General features: G+C 39.7%; 1 protein-coding gene across 1 annotated transcript in view; it reads right to left on the bottom strand.

Moving 5' to 3' along the window:
* The window catches only part of mindy4 (MINDY lysine 48 deubiquitinase 4), a 36,755-nt gene extending 22,263 nt beyond the window's left edge, over nucleotides 1-14,492 (bottom strand). The window contains exons 1-5 of the mRNA XM_036521833.1: nucleotides 14,349-14,492; nucleotides 12,403-12,522; nucleotides 12,004-12,248; nucleotides 11,452-11,731; nucleotides 11,018-11,331 (exon numbers count right to left, since the gene is read on the bottom strand). Of these exons, the coding sequence (XP_036377726.1) occupies nucleotides 11,018-11,331; nucleotides 11,452-11,731; nucleotides 12,004-12,248; nucleotides 12,403-12,522; nucleotides 14,349-14,408 (1,019 nt within the window). The 5' untranslated portion in view covers nucleotides 14,409-14,492. The remainder of the gene's footprint in view (nucleotides 1-11,017; nucleotides 11,332-11,451; nucleotides 11,732-12,003; nucleotides 12,249-12,402; nucleotides 12,523-14,348) is intronic.
* Nucleotides 14,493-17,346: the final 2,854 nt, after the last annotated feature.

Raw genomic sequence — 17,346 nt, forward strand, 5'->3', positions numbered from 1 at the left:
TTTCATTAATTAGTTATTGTTAAAAACTTAAAAGAGCCACTCATTGTTTGCTAAACCTGCAGATACAGCATCCTTTAATGATATTTATTGTTATAAAAAATGTTGAAATTTTGATTCATTAGAACTCCATTGGACAGCTTTCTCATTGCAGAAATTTAGACATGCACAACACAGCCAAATGTAATTCACCACTCTCTTCTTATCAGATCTAGCTCATTTAACAATACCTAAAATCCTAAGCAAAATAGTTACCTACTGTAACCCTTAAAGAAGGTAATGAATTTATTATAATGCAGACAACTTCACTCCTCACCACGGTTCAACATTAAGATTTTGATCAGACAGGTGGGTCAGAAATCTATTTGTCAGAACTAAATGTCTACATGCCTGGATATGGCATAGTTCAAATGTAAAATAAAGCATCTAGCCAAGTGTTAGCTAGTCGGGAGCTAATGATTATGGTATGGTATGATGGTATATGATTCACGTTTGCAAAAGAGGTAGTGTAGAGTAATTGTTTCAGACACATACTGCTAGCAATTGTATAGGCTGTAAATACAGAGCTGTAAAGCTGAAGAAATGTAAGCACTATCTAATGTAAGCCACCTATCTCACCTGCACAAGTTATGAGAGGCAAGGGCACAATCAACCCAGATTATGCTGTACAGCCCTCCTCTTTCTGTTAAATGCATTTCATGAAACACTACCTATATTCTCAAAACAGTGAGGGCTAACCGCCCAACAGCAACACATTTCCTCACAACATTCAACTGAGTGTGGTTAACCAAAATGGATTACAGTGTTTTCTTTGAATGCTATCACTTTCATCTTCATTTGGTCATTGTTCAATCTTCTAGACTGAAAATGTCCCTTTACAGTAAGTCTTATAGTCATTTGGGCACTGAGGAGTGTGGTAGCCTGTGGCTATAGAAAACTTTAGCTGCTATAAACTTGCTGTTGTCTCATTTCCAGGTGGACTGTACCTATTTGGTTGCTGCTCTAAATGGAGCAGGACAGTTTCGAATCAACTTCATGACCCTGGTTCCTAACCTTTCTGCTCAGCACCCATTTGCATGGTGCTGTAGTTTATGTCCGCTGAGGCAACCTAACAATGCACTTCCTCATAACTCCCTGGTCATCCCATTCTACATTCTCTCCCTCTCTCTTTCTTTCCCCCTCTTTCTCTCCTCCCATCTGAGAACAAATGCCTCTATGATACTGTTAGCAGCAATGCTGACCATTCACAATGAATATGATGCCTGGACCATTGCTGCACCATCCACTCTGAGTAGGAGGGTCCCCACTCATAACCTGAGGCCAATATTTTCATCCCCTGTCCACCATGGTATGGAACTATTCTGATAAAGTGTTGAGATACACCAATACCTAGTGTTATCTTTTCCTTTATTTTCTAGGAGTCTCGTGACTGCCTTTTTCCAGGGTCAGGGTCTAATCTTCCATTTTTCCCCAATTCGACTGGAATTTTTGATTCCTTCCGGGGAATGCACTATATGTCGTGTTTTGTGACAGGATTGTGATCTGGATTGTAATGCACTATAACAAATAAAATTTGATTGATTGATATGAGGTTACAGGGAGCTGCACAGTGTTGTTGAAAAACTGAATATTTGTTTCATTCTAGTATTTTGGAAGCCCGGTACATATTTACTTATATCTATTATATATTTATGTCTGTTGGCATTGGCAGACACTCTTATCCAGAGTGACTTATGGTGGCAGTGTAGCATAGAGGGTAAGGAGCAGGGTTTGTAATAGAAAGGTTGCTGGTTCGAATCCCTGCTGGGGCACTGCTGCTGTGCCCTTGGGCAAGGTACTTAACCCAGAACTGCCTCAGAAAACTGTATAAATGGACAACATGCGGAAAAAAAAACTGTATCCTATGTAAGCCTCTCTGGATAAAAGAGTCTGCTAAATGCCAATAATGTAATGTAATGGAAATTAAAATTAAAATGCATAATTTCAATGACCAGTTACGTTTGAATATCATCACGACACATCATCAGGTAGAGACAAATGTGTTTTGCCACTGTTAGCTAGCTAGCTATCGTTCCCTCGGATGCAGTGACACAAAATGGATTGGTTTTTGAAACGAAAAAGTGTTGTGGGAAAGCACAGTGTGTTGAATGTGGTGAAATCCTGTCAAATGAGGCGCTAAACCATCTGTCAGTACTCCGGCCCCCTAGTTGTTGTTTTGGTGTTCTCCCCATCTGTCATTGCGGCCCATATGCTTTTGTTTGTTGTTTTTCCTTGTGTTCCAGCCCTGCCCTGCTCTCCGCCCTGTCCCCGCCCACCTGATTACCTCATCACCTCCACCTGCCAGCCCGCCCACCTGCTTCCCATCACCTCGTCAGCCCAGCCCTATATCTACCCTGCTTGTCTCTGCCATGTTTTTTGCCTTTTAGTTTTCCCGTATCGACCCTGCCTGTCCCTTGACTTCGTTCCTGCCTGCCACCTTGCCCTGATTGCCTGATTTGCCTGCCTGTCTGGTTTCGACCCTGCCTGTTCCCGTTTTCGATCCCGGTTTGCTTTCGGACTGACTGCCTGGTTTTCGACACTGCCTGTTCTGTCATATGCGATATTGTTAATAAAGCCGCCTGGAACCTGAAGCTCTCATGGTCTGCGTCTGAGTCCATGTCTGAGCCTTGACACCATCGAAGCTCCAGAGACACTTAAACACAAGGCACCCAGGATATGTTGGGAAACCAAAAGAATATTTCCTAAGGAAAAAAGATAGGCTTCAGGCACAACAGAAAGTCATCACAACATTAACAACTCAGTCAAAAGCCACTTTGAAAGCTAGCTATATGGTTGCTGCTCGTGTAGCTCGTAGCAAGAACCCTTTACGATCGCAGAGGAGCTTGTTTTGACTAGCGCTGTGGATATGTGCCAAGAGTTACCGGGGGAGGCAGCTGCACCCAAAGTTCGGTCAATACCACTCTCCAATGACACCATGAGCAGTGGAATTGTTGACATGAGTGATGACATCGAATGCCATCTTGTGGAAAGAATAAAGGCAAGCCCATACTTTGCCATACTGCTGGACGAGTCGACTGACGTTAGCAATGCCACAAGGACAGTAATCTTCACAAGGATCTACTGTTTTGCAAAGAGCTTCCCACGAGAACAATGACAGATAGTGTAATGCGCTGCCTTGATGATTACTTCACCGAAAAAGGTCTTGAGTGGAAATACTGTACAGGTGTTTGCACAGACTGCGCTGCATCAATGACAGGAATACATCGTGGTGTTGTCAAACAGATCCAAGAGAGGGCGCCAGATGCCAAGTGGATGCACTGTTTCTTACATAGGGAAAGTCTAGCAACAAAGCAGATGTCACCAGAACTACATGGAGTCATGAACGTGGCTGTGAAAACTTAACTATATGAAGAAAAATGCACTCAACTCAAGGTGTTTTGCTGCTCTGTGTGAAAGACTTGATGCAGATCATTTGCAGCTCTTGTACCACAGTGAAGTAAGGTGGCTTTCAAGAGGACGTGTGCTTAATCACCTTTTTGAACTGAGAAAAGAAGTGCACACATTTCTGGAAGAGCAGCACTCCCCTCTTGCTGAGCATTACACTGATAGTAACTTTTGTGCAAAACTGGCCTACTTATCAGATATCTTTGACCAGTTAAATCAGCACAATATATCAATGCAAGGCAGAGGGCTTCAGAGAAAAAAGTTATTCTTTGGAACAGAAGAGTCAAGGAGGGATGATGTGACATGTTTTCACTCCTAAGTGAAACTTTGGAAGCCTCTCCTCATGTCAACATATCCAGTGCTATAACCCAGCATCTGACTCAGTTGTCACGAAAGTTTGCAGACTACTTCCCAGAGGACCCACGACATGGAAACCTTTGGATTTTGGACCCTTTCTCTGTGGATCCTGCTTCAGAAGACACGGCTCTGTCCACTGTGTTGGAAAATGAACTGATGGAACTATCAGCAGACAGCAGCCTGAAGCTTCAGCTCACACAAGTTGACCTTGCTTCATTCTGCATACTGGCTGCCAGTCAATATCCCTCTCTGTCAAAACGGGCAATCAAATTTCTGTTGCTTTTCACCACCACCTGTTTATGTGAGTCAGGGTTTTCCATTGTGACTGTCACAAAATCAAAGGTAAAGGACAAATTGAAAACAACTTTGAATGCTACCCTGCATGTCAGCCTCTCACCCATCCCACCAGGACTTGATCTCATTATTTCCCAGAAGCAAGCCCAAGTGTCTCACTGAGGGTATGCAGAATATTTACTTTGGTCATTTCAGCTGACAGTGGCATAACACATATTTACTGCCCAGTTTATTTTTTCTCCTTTTTTTGTCATGTTATGTTTTTTTTTCTCATTTATTTGGGAAGGTGGTCCTCGGAAATTTTTTAGCAATCAGAAGTGGGCCTTAAGTTACAAAAGGTTGAGAACCCCTGCATTAGAGCACAGTAAAAAATAATGCTGCAGTTATTGATTAAGTACACAACTACCTGGGCCAACTTTGGACGAGCGCCAGATTTGAAAACGCCTGCCTCCCATGTGGACTAAATGAATGCATTTGTACATTGCTGAAATCAACCTGTCACAAATGTTTTCTTCTTTACCTCACAGGTGTGTATAGTTACTAGTGTTGACCAATAAATCGTATTTTCATCATTGAGGTAAATACGTCATTGCAATATGAACATGCGCGATAAACACATCACAAAAGACTGCCTGAAACGCGATGAATAAGAAAAATTTAATTTACACACGCCATGCATTCACCAGGGGCGCCTCCAAGTAAGGGCTGCCTCACAAAAACGATTGCCCACCCCAAGCCCCCCCACCCCCGGCTAGCCAAAAATTTATAATTATTATTTTTATATTTAATTAGGCTATTTTTAGCTTTGTGTTTTTGCATTTCCGCAATTTCAAACTCCACTCCGCAGAATTATCAGACGCTGACCACTATTTCTGTAATGAGAGGACTTGTCCAAGTTCGAACTGGGATTTTATTGTTTTTACTTCAGATTTCAGATTTTTGTTCATTTGTCCTCTTTTAAGATGGATGTGTTTAAGTTGGTCCCCCTAGATTGCTATAAATAAATTAGCTGGCTACGTTGATTGCGTATAGCCTATTAGCCAGTTGGTTACATCACATCATTTAGTAATACTACATCACAATACATTTAGCAATTTAAAACGTAACAATGTTTTTGTTGTTTCAATCCAGATATATTTTGTCATTGCCTTTAATCATGTTTAGGCTAGCTGTTACCCACAATTGCACTGTATGTAGCCAGCTAACATTAAAAAAAAATCACTCAACTCCAAAGATTTAAATCCAAAAATCCAGTTTGTTCTATAGTATTTGGCCATTAAAAGCGAAATATCCAAGTCTCTTTTTGTGAAAACGAATTGCTGTTATTCTTTTTTTCCTTCATTTTTCCATTTTCTGCCCAATTTGGAATGGCCAAATCCCCGAATTTTTTGAATGCCCAATGCCCATTGCACAACCCCCACTGTCAATCCAGGAGAGCATGGACAAGCACGTGCCCTCCTCCGAGACATGTGATGTCAGCCGCTGCTTCTTTTCGCACTGAGGTCCACAAGCTAAGCTAGCACAGAGATGAGTCGGAGGAAGATATTTCATATGCAGCTTTGGCACGTGGACCACAGGCACCTGATCAACCAGCAGGGGTCGCTGTTGCTAATGGGACTGTAGCCCCTGCCGACGTACCCACCCCTATTCCCGGCGGAACGAAGCCAAGGTGTTCCGCCTGTGAACTCCCGGTCACTGTCAGCTAGTGACACGGTCGGGATTGAACCCGGGCTGTAGCGTTCAGTCTACACTCGGAATGAGTGCTTTTACCGACTGAGCCACTCAGGAGCCCATGAATTGTTGTTATTACATCCCCCACCCACACTCAGCATGCGAACATTTGACCTATCAGATGGAGCCCTGGATACATGGGCCATGCATTACACCATTTGGCCAGTCAGATGAAGCCCCAGCTAGCCGTCATCTACCCTCTGATTGATTGGTGTCAATTTGGTGGCGACTTCGAGATTAGCTAGCACGATGGCTGAGTAAGGAGAGAAGAGTGAGGAAAATGTGGTTGATGAAGACCTTGTGGTGAAAAAGAACAGCACTTCTGCTAGGGCTCTGACGACAACCGCATCACGCGTTGACGCCTACCGCGGGGTTGAGCTCATTACCACATCACCACAATTATTTATTTATTTTAAGGCTGTTAACGCTCGCTCGCAATTAATCTGGAAACTTTTACGTGTTAATGTGTTAACGCAAATTAATCATATTATCAAGTTTGACCGCAACTTCCTTCCATAATTCCAGCTCGGATATTTACCTGGCTGAATTACTGAAAGGCGTGACAAATGCAGATGTGATGAACGGCAAATTTCGTTTTAACCCTTTCGCATGTAACTTATTTGTTATGGTATGTAGCGCACCTGTTACCTTATATGGTTTGTTATGTTTTCATTTGTGTTATTAAGTTTCTTATAGATTTCAGTTAGCATTTCCTATATTTTTAGAGTTAAATCGCTGTTTTCTCAAAGCTAAAATTAACTAGAATTTCACCAATTTAGTGTTCTAACTGCACCAGTTTTAGCATATGTGCTAAACGGCTAATCACACCGGTGTGACCTTACGCGCGAAGGGGTTAAAACGAAATTTGCCGTTCAGCACATCTGCATTTGCCACATAAAATAAAAAGACCATAAAATAAAGAATGAGTACATTTCGATTTTTTTGCAGCACTTTATACAAGCAGTGATTGTAGTAGATAGCCTACCGACATCATGAATGTTCAATTATGTTGCATGTTTAAAAACCATTAACCTAACGCTCCCTTACCATCTTCTTATTTGTCATTTGAGTTGAAAAATAATTAAAACTGTTTTAATGCGGCTACATATAGCCTACCTGTTCATGCTGCTTCAGACACCATTATTGTATAGCCTACAGAATTATATGTATTAAAATATAGAATATTAAAATGTTAAATGTAAAAATGTTCAAATGTAAAATATTTGTAAGTTTGCAATCACTTTCTAAGTTGTTAATTCCAGATAGCAGAAGTTAGGGCTGTGACGGTAATGATTTTTTCTTCCTGTGGTAATAAAGCAACAAATTACCATGATTTAGCGGTTCACTGCCCCGCGCCACGCTCCGACCCCCGCGCAACAAGCCAACCAATAACTAAGGTAGTAACTTGCCCAAAGGGGTAGATATTTTTTCCTGATTTTATCTAATTTTCTCTTGATTTAGTGGCCCTACTCTATTTCAATTTTCCCCCTCACACTAACTGCACCTTGTTGGGCGGAGTCGAGGGCCTTGATGATTCTAATGGGAGACATTACAGTTATTTTAAATTGCCATGTTTAATTTATATTTATTTAATTATTTAAGTTGTTTTCCCCAAGATATTTTTTATTTCAAGAGATGTTTTTGTTGAGTTTAGAAGAATATATTTTAAAGGGAGCAGGGGAAATTAAACTTTACTTTCTTACAGTTATAATGTCTTATTTAAATTAATGTTCTCTCTAATTGGTTGGGTATTCATGTGCAATTTGTTCAATAAAAGCAAGCATCAAAATAATTAATTTCATTTCTTCATTCAGTGGACATAGGCTATTCAATGTTTGGGGTCTATGTTAGCAGTGTACCTATTGCAGCAGAAAGACACAGGAACTGTATAGCTAATATGCACACTTCAATATTTGTTTATTTATCGCAAGTCATATCATCATCGCAATACTGAACAATGTTATCGCACACTGCAGATTTTCCTCATATCGTGCAGGCCTATACAGAGTGCTGAGAAGGAACAATGTCCATCTGAAGCAACTGTATGTCCATAAGGACATAAGGCCATATCAGCATACACTAAGTCGTACCTTTCAGTATCTTTTGGAAAAGACCAACTTTTAGGGCAATGTGGGACATTGTGCAATATGCTTTGCACCAGTGGTGTGATTACAGGATACTGGAATAAAGCATATTGCACATATATTCAGCATTATCCTAAAAGTTGATCTCTTCCAGATTTTGGTCTTTTACATATGTTTTACTAAAACACTGGATGTACCTGACCAACATGGGAGCAACATAACAACGTCTGCTGTTACATTACATATATCGGAGAATGGGGTCATCGCCCACATTCCCACCATTGGCCTAACAAAACTGCCCATCTCTTAGCTTTCTTGGAGGTTCTGTACTAAATCCCATACCTGAGAATAAGAGAGCTAGTGAAGACTGACTTGTCACAATGTCAGCTCTCACTGCTCTGCTGTCAGGGTCTGGTTTGCTCCCTGCCGTATAGGACAAACGGAATTTCTCCCACCATATTCCCCATTCCTCCAGCCCATTGAGGATTCATCTCTGTCTTGAGGTGGAAGGTCTAGGACCATCCGCCTCAAGCCCAAATGTTATTGCTGGATGCAATGAATACTGGCTGTGAGGGCATCAGACGAATCAAGAGATGGGTGCACGATGGCATGCACGATGTTTGAGTATGATCAACCACCGAATTTTAAAAACTACATCCTACATCTGACCAGTGCCAGATATAGGATGTAGGATTTTCAGCCAGATGTGGGATCATTTGAAAATTCTAAGATTGAATATGACATTCCACTAGTCTCTGTGGTATGGCCAGTACTGTTCTTCTTATATGTTACCATTTGGTAACAGGACACAATTGTATTTATCAATGAAACTAAGTGAAGCGCTGCATACCTCTCAGCTAAAAGCACGTTTTGAATTTATACAGGACTGGATGACTAACAATTTTGGGCAACGAAATTCAGACAAAACTGAGCTGTTAGTTCAGAAGACCTCAGGAAGTGAGCTGTCTTATGTTGCCTTTAAGTTATTTGGTCACTGTGTCACACATAACCTCTGATAAAAATCAGAACATTTCAACAAAAAACACTCTTTGAGCACATTAGCACAAATACATGACAAAAAAGTCCCTATCTCCTTCAACCATCATCTTATTATGGGGGATTGGACTTTCCACATCCCACCTCATCACTCCATGACAGACGGACTGTTATACAATTAATCAGTCACATACATGTAACATGCCTATTTCTACATATGTCTGTGAGTTTACCTCAGTATTTATCTCAATAATTCTTGTTTTTCCAATTCAGTCTGACTTTTGGTTTTTCTTTTTCTGTTATTCACTGCTGTAAACACTGCTATGTAAGACACTCTGTGGCAATCTAATTGGAAAGAACTCCATACAAAGTAAAAGTTGAGTCAAGCAGAACAGACTTCAGCTAATGAACCTGGATGATGAGCCAGCATAAGGCAATTAGCCCTTAAATAGTTTCATTTTTACCCTGTAATTTACAGTGCCTATAGTTACCTGCTCACGTATTTATATCTCCACCTTCCTGAATAGATTCAGTAATGCCAGTTACCTTTCCCCAATTTCCTTGATTAGACTGAACAGGATGTTATAACTTTGGTGTTACCAAGTGCAATGACCATATCCATGCTTAAGGGACAGATGTATGCCCATTATCAGACAAAACTGACTCTGGCTTCCACCATCCAGTCAGATTGTGGGCAAATGGTGGTGCGAGTTTTGGACCAGTGACAGAACCATGAACCCACATGGAGTACTAGGCCTTTCAGAGAGAAGCTGAGATTTTACCACCAATTCACTAAACTCAGGAAACATAGTTCCAACAGTACACATGGCAATTTGTTGTTGCAGAACACCATATGATAGTGGTTATTATTTGCAGGTATTTATGTATGTGAGAGTGCACACATGACCAAAGAGCAGGTTAAGGTAGTCAAATCAATTTATCACACTGGTTGATTTGAACATTCATTAATGAATTGAACAAATGAGTGAATAAAACAGCAGAGATTATTATGCTGTGTAAGTAAATGTTCAACATTTAATTGATGAACTAATTATGCAGGGTTATTGTGTGAAACTGATTAATTGTGTTTTAATTTCACTGGACTTTGACTGTCTAGTTACCAAAAATGTTGTAGTTGCACATGAAAGTCACTGTGATGCATGACTTATCTGACCTTTTCCAGAACCTAGACGAATGGTAATTTTAGTGGCTGAAGCATACAACTGTGATGTCAGTTTATGTTCAACAACAAAAAAAACACCTTCACAGACAGTTGTACAGTAGCTGCCATCACAATGCAAGCTCACATGGGCTGCTTAGTTCATATGAGAGACAAAGCTTAGTCAGATCTGACTCCATGGTATTTAAAAGCTAGGTAGATAACCACACAGCTAGCCATCTTTATCAAAAAAAAATCGAATCTGGTTTGGGTTGAAATACAAATAGGCGAAGCGCATTCATCATAGTCGCATTCAGAAGTCTGAAATGGGAACATAGCAGAGTTTCACTTAAATACAGTACATTAAATACATCACACATTAAATAGGGTTTTATTTCTACTGAGGGTGAAGGCCCACCAGTTTTGCCTGTGATGGTGCATCAGAATGTATTCTGTTGACTCTTGTAAAAGAACGAACACATAATGAGTGAAATTCATAAAACACACAGAACAAAATAATAAACAGACATCTTACAGTGAAAATACTTCTCAGTATTCACCTTTTCACCAGATGGCACCATCTTTCACCCCAGACATAATCTTTTTCACAGCATGAATTTAGTATCTTTCAGTTAGGGCTCTCTATATGGGCCATACAGCTCAGCTTAATCACTGAGCTACTCGGGAGCAATGTTCTAAAAGCAAGGCCCGTATACTGGAAATGCTCTAAGGGGACATATTTAAAATAGCTGCTTTGTAAATATTCCAGAGTCCATCCAGAGTTCTGCATGTCTGAAATTGCATCTAAAATAAAACAGTGTCGAGAATAAAATTACACGTGTGTAATCACTGTGGAATAACATTAAAAACACATTCTTTAATGTTGTTCCACACAAAACTCTATTGTGCACTCTACTTTTCCCTCATGGTAAAAAAGGAGCTAAATTCAACTTACTTTTGAAAATGAGGTCGGTCCTTTTGTATTCTGCCACTTCTTTTACTGTTTCTCAATCCTGGTACTGTCTGTTCAAGGTCATCCGTGTCATTCAAGCCAGTGAGTCCCGTTAGTTGATTTAAAAGCTGTGCGTTCTTTTGTTCAGCATGAAATTGTTTCCATTCTTGTTCAAGAGCCCCATGGGTTGGGTGTTTTGTACTTGCTACCTCTACATTGTTCAGCTGAGCAGTTGTTGGTAACATCAAATCACCTTCATTCTTTGACTCAGGACTAGATTCACACAGCCTTCGTGTCTGCCGTTTTTTGTTAATTTCCTGTTGGAAAACAAAATAAATATAGATGTGATTCGTATGTATTGCATAGAACTACAGTAACACAAATTAAACAATGTGTCACTATTTGGTGCGACCAGATATACAAAAAAAGATGCTCACCTGTGGAGAAGTGGCTACTGGGCCTGCCATCATACCACGCAGAGGGCGACTGGTTCTATTTTTGTTGATTTCTGTGAAGCTTTTTTTTCCTACTGAAAATTCAGTCTTGTAGCTACAGGACTCACTGTCTTGGCTAAACAGCAGATGGTGGCTGTCTCTCTCCCCATCTGAAGAGGACCTGCTGTTCATGATTTGTTTTGCAGATTTTGTGAAACATGTCTGTGGTGCCTCAGATGAGAACACTGTATTGGATAGGAAAATAGCTTCACTCTTCGATGAGCTACAGAACAGGAACAGATTATTAAAAGGGGATGCAGATTCAAATTCAGTCCAATAAATCCATTTTGAATCCATTGGATTCAAAATCCAATAAACAAAATCATACAGAAATTCAGGTACACTATACCCATAACAGTTTGAAAAAGCCTAACCTGAAAAGGCTGATAATTCAAATCAGTATTCTGATTGCAGAGGTGTTATTTGGTATTTGTTAGGTGAAACATTCACATATACATTTGTAAGATTATTGTCCCACATTATACAGTATCATACCTCTTCATGGAAGGTTGACTGTAATTTGGTATTGTTGTAATATTGTATGGTATTGTTGCTTCTCTTTTCTCATCCAAAATGTTAGTCACTCTTGTATGTGACATTGGGGTGACATTAGACTCTGACACTGGCATGCGCTGCTTAGATAAAATAGTTTGACCACTGCTACAGCCTGAATCTCCAATAGCCTCCATATGATGCTTCACAATGACCTCCAGCATTGTTTTCAAAGGAACTTCTTGAGCCTGAAATTGAAAAGGTAGTCACCTAAGGCACACCCAGGTTCATAGCAAAACAAATGTTAAGTAATTGGTTTTTTATTATGGATTGATCATCCACGCTGTTCACTAAGAAATTTAATTTCTGTGAATTTACTTTCCAGGATTTGCTGCTGATTACCTTATTTTCCTTACAAAGAACTTCTAGATGCAGTGTTCGGCGCAGTTCTGTCCTGTTATTAATGCTTGAATCAGTCCGTGGAAGTTCTTCATCCATACAGACCATAGTCTTCTTTAATCCCTACAAAAGATCAGACCAGAGGCTGCAGTGAAGGGAAATCATTACAGGGTCAGTCTGTGAAAAAATGAACAAAAAGGATTTGGTTTTTTGGTTTACTTTAATAAACACAAAGGTCCTTTGAAGGAAGGATTTTTGATACATATTTGACTTTCATATATATAGCATAATTGAGAATTTAACAGAGAAATGATCATAATTTAAATTATGATCATTATAAGGCACGGCATCTTTTGATCTGTACATGCCACAAACACAGCTCATGGTCAGATCTAAGAAACGCGCAAGATTTTCATTTCGAAAATGACTGACCCCCCTACTGGTTGGCTGGGCAGCTGCAGCCTGCCTGAATAAAGCTGTGTATGACATATGCTCCTCAGACTCATGTCTGTGCAAGCTTGGCATGGGGACTGCGGTGTGGCCGGCATCATGTTTTGGTGGAAGGCACATGTTTGTCTCACCCTCCCAGATCGTTGGTGTGCGTTGCAGCTATCGGGCAAATTGACACAACTGGTAATTCCAGAGAAAATGGGGGGAAAGCATTGGGCACTCCATGTAAATCTTTTACCATCATGAGTTTTGCTCATTTTTAAATATTTTATTGTACTGATTATACTGTACAATCCTGAGCTCCATTGCTCTGAACCATCAGGGATTCAAGCAAGTAAGTGACAACATGCTGATATCGTAAATCCACATACCACACAAAAGTCAGGTCACACTAATAGTAATCCTATCCACTGCTTTTGAAACACTTTGTTGGCAGAGGAGGAGTTTTTTCAGTAGGCTTTTTAGGATTCATTCAATGTAGTCTTATTGTGTGAAAACCTTGTACCTTGAACAGCAGAATTTTGAACAACACAAGAACTACATCATCAAATCACCGGACACAAGATGTTCACCTGGTTTCAATTATGTCTACACTGTTTTGCTGTATTGCAATTAAATCACGTTGCTCAAGACCATGAGGGGAGACTGTTTGACAAAATTTGTTATGAAGAATAATCAGAGTATAAGGACTAATGCCTTAGCCTGTCTGTAGATGTCCACTAACTGAACCATATATCTTCTGTCAGGTTCACGTCCAACCTGTGTAGAAGTGTGTCTTTTATGGTGAGAACATTATCTTTACAGTCCTCATACTCTCCAACATAGAACTCTGGCAGTCAGTCACAAGACAATGCTGGACTTATGGTTAACCTTTTTATTCCAAACAGAATAAATCTGTTAATCCATTTTAAAAAGAATTATTGAAATAATTAATTGGTTATATCTCAGGAGACATCCTTTCATTCTTTCGCAGAAAATTAAATGAATAAACATTAATTTACAAGGTGAAAATGAAATATAGCACAGGTGTGAATAAACTGCTTCCTCGTTGGCTTGGGTTTATGTTATCTAAGACGGCTAGCTAGCTCCATATCTGTTGAAAACCATCTGGAAGGAAACAGTATTCGTAATTTACCAAGGGTGTACACAGTAGAATTCTAAAGCGTTAAAGTACTTTGATTACCCTTAACGTGGCCTTTTTGTCTATCTTTGCCTCATATGCATTTTCTCGGCTTGTTATATGCATGCTCTCTATATTTTACAAAAATCGTCTTACTATCACACTACATATTTCGTCAAGGTTGTAGTGAAGACGAACGTAATGCAACATGCAGTGACACCATATTCATTTAGCTTGCTAACTGATGCTAGCTAGCTTAAGTGATACGCTAGCTAGCCAGCGTTACTATGTAGCATCGACATGGTAACGGAAAGGGAATTATTGATGGACACACAGCTAGCAAGCTAACTAACTTGCTAGGAATGTTAAATCTTTTTACCTTACGACTGAGATATTCCCTTACTAATGATGCAGCGACCTCTTCTACAGGTTGGGCCATCTCCAAATCCCAAATATGTCTCAGTAACGTTACAAAACAACTACGTAAACAGGCTGAAATCAAGACTCAAGCTTTGCTGTCAAATTTGTGCGGTTTGGGTTTTAATATTCATGATTGCATTACTGGCCAAAGACACCCTATCAGGTCTTTACAGGAAGTTCAGGGGGTCTTCAACTACCATTGGACAATTTGAATTTCCCTCGCTGTTTGATTCCCAGACTTTTCTATCAATCCGCTCACAACACTCTGTGGCCTGGGCGATAAACGTTTCCAGTTTCCAGGCGATCTGGGTCCTACCAAAGAGCCCTGAAAAGAAGGGGGAATTTATAACCGCTGAGAACGACTTCACTCTTATGACAGGTGCATTGTGGGTACTAGGAGGACCGCCTGCGTGTGACGCACGTGTCATTTTCTCCTATTTAAACATTCAGCTTACTCTTTGTTTATCTGTAGAAAATTACTGTTACCACAAATGACTTTCCAGTCAAACAGTCAGATATACACAATGTGACCGAAGCATTTTAACAACTAGAATCTTCAACTCTGGAACAGCAAGAGCGCTCCTGAAAACCACTCATGAATGTCCATAAATGGTCAGGTCTGTACTTGCCAGCCCTGTAGATGAGAGAAGCAAAGCATGTCAACAGTTAACCAGAAAGGTGGTTTAAGAAATCCTCAGTTGTAGCCTGACCTCCAGCTTGATTAAGCAAGATGTGAAAATTCAGGATTTCTTGGTGGCACAAAGGCTGATTCCAATTTAAGTAATAAGTAAATCTGGGCAAGGTTGAACTGCAATCAGGTGCAATCATGTAGCATTTAATAGGCCATCAACTGTCAGTCAAAAAAAAAAAAAAGATTAATCATGCATTCCACACCGAATCTAAACAGTGCGGATCTTCAATATTTTAAGAAGAAACCATTAAGAGAGTGTAAAATTAGTACCTTCACATATTCTGAATTTTAACACTTCACTGCCAGCAAAGCAAAGAAAGCAGACTTGCCAAAAATTGTTGATAGAATCAATGCATGTGTTTATCAGTGAAATATATTTCTTTCAAGATAAATATTTCAATAGCCTTTGAGTGGGTGGGTGATTGTGGAGAACATTTTAAAAGACATTATTGCCTATTAGAGTTATAAATAATGCTTTTAATTTTGTGTATAACACTGAGATGGATTGATTTTCATGCCTTTTATTCAGTTGTAACCCTGGGGGTGTCAGGCAAACTTGGCAGCAACATAAAGTATAAATATATTATTCAAAATGGTAAGGTCATGAACACCAGTTTAAAGGCACATCTGCTGGAATACTCAAGCTCACTATACTAAGACTTTAAAACCTGCAAAAGGGTTAATATACAAAAATTTTACATATGGTAAATAAATGGTACATAAACATTAATGCTTCAAAAGGGTTTATTATTCACAAAATCTGCCTCATTGGGCCCAGAGAAACTTTAATGGTAATACAGATTCTATCAATGCATCCAATCAAATTTGGAAATCCTGAGAGATGCATTAAATTTTGAATGGAATTTTAGATGACCAAAACCACCTGTGGAATATACATGCATTATGGATTACAGGAGTTTACCAGTTACTTAGTGACAGAGCCTAATGTTGTCCATGGATTTATAGCCAGGGAACAGAACAAACATGTGGAAAAAGCACTTTAATGCAAGGCACACTCTTCCAATTGCTCTGTATACCATGGTTTTTTTTTTACATGTTCTGCATTGCCAATGCTGTAAAGAATGCTGTCATTTGCCAAAAAAAAAAAAAAAAAAAATCAGGGAAATGCATAGTGTCTGTAATGGGGTTAGTGAAAATCTGCTACATGTAACAATGCATGATATAAACAATCAACTGTGCTGGAAAGCAGTCATAACGGTATTGTTCAGAACGATACAGAACACCTACCTGAGGTGCTGGTCAAACAAAGTGGGCATCTGTATCAATTTTTAAAAAATAGACAGGCCATGACCAAGGGACTGACTGGTTGAAAACCCATGTTTTTTATGCTTTGTCAGGCGTATCTCAAGTTAACCTGCCAGATAGCAGGCTGGCTTCAGAGGATTCAGGTTGTCATAGTTACTAATATAGGATTACTTTGATCTTGGTTTGTGGAACTGCAGATTCTGGATTTCTTCAAATTCTGTCCTTAAAATCTCCCTTTCTAGAATACCCCCCATTTTACTAAACTGTCTCAAATAAATGTCATGTGATATCACATAAGGGGGAAGAGGGGGAGGGTGTTATTTGGGAGTGTTACTGGGTTACACCTCACAAGTTATCTCCCTTGAATCTTCCATACCACAGTGACATCTACTGATAGATTCAAGGCAACCAGCCCTCTAGTTCCTCACACTTTTTGGTATGTTAGTGTGACTATCTGTGACAGGCCTTCGCTTACTAAATAGGAGGATAGGATTTGTATGTGCTCAGATATACTGGTGCTTGTTGTGAAGCACTAGATAACAATTAAGGGACATAATTGACACTTATTGACAAAACACATCCAATAAATATTATTGCATTAAAAGCAATGTTTTAGTACTCTACAACCATATAAGGACTCTCCAGTTGTTCAAATTCCATGTTAAAAAACTCATCTGCCCTGAAGGGGGATAAAGAGTAAATACCTGTAGTAAATACCAGACTAGTTCAGGGAAATTTCAATGTTTTATTCCTACATAACACAAACCAAAAAAGTAAACAAAAACAAGGCAGGAAAAGCTTTGGGGTGCGCCCAGGCCAAAATAATAAACAAAACGAAACTACCCAGAAAACCCGTAATAGTTGTCCTAAGTGAACAAAAGACCAAAAAAAAAAAAAAAAGACAAAGGCGTACCCTGACTCCCAAACTACTCAAAAAACAGGAGACAAAAACCACAACAACATCAACAAAATAGGCAGCTCACCCCTACTACTCCCCAGG

Source organism: Megalops cyprinoides, chromosome 2 (assembly GCF_013368585.1).
Source record: "Megalops cyprinoides isolate fMegCyp1 chromosome 2, fMegCyp1.pri, whole genome shotgun sequence".
Taxonomy (NCBI): domain Eukaryota; kingdom Metazoa; phylum Chordata; class Actinopteri; order Elopiformes; family Megalopidae; genus Megalops; species Megalops cyprinoides.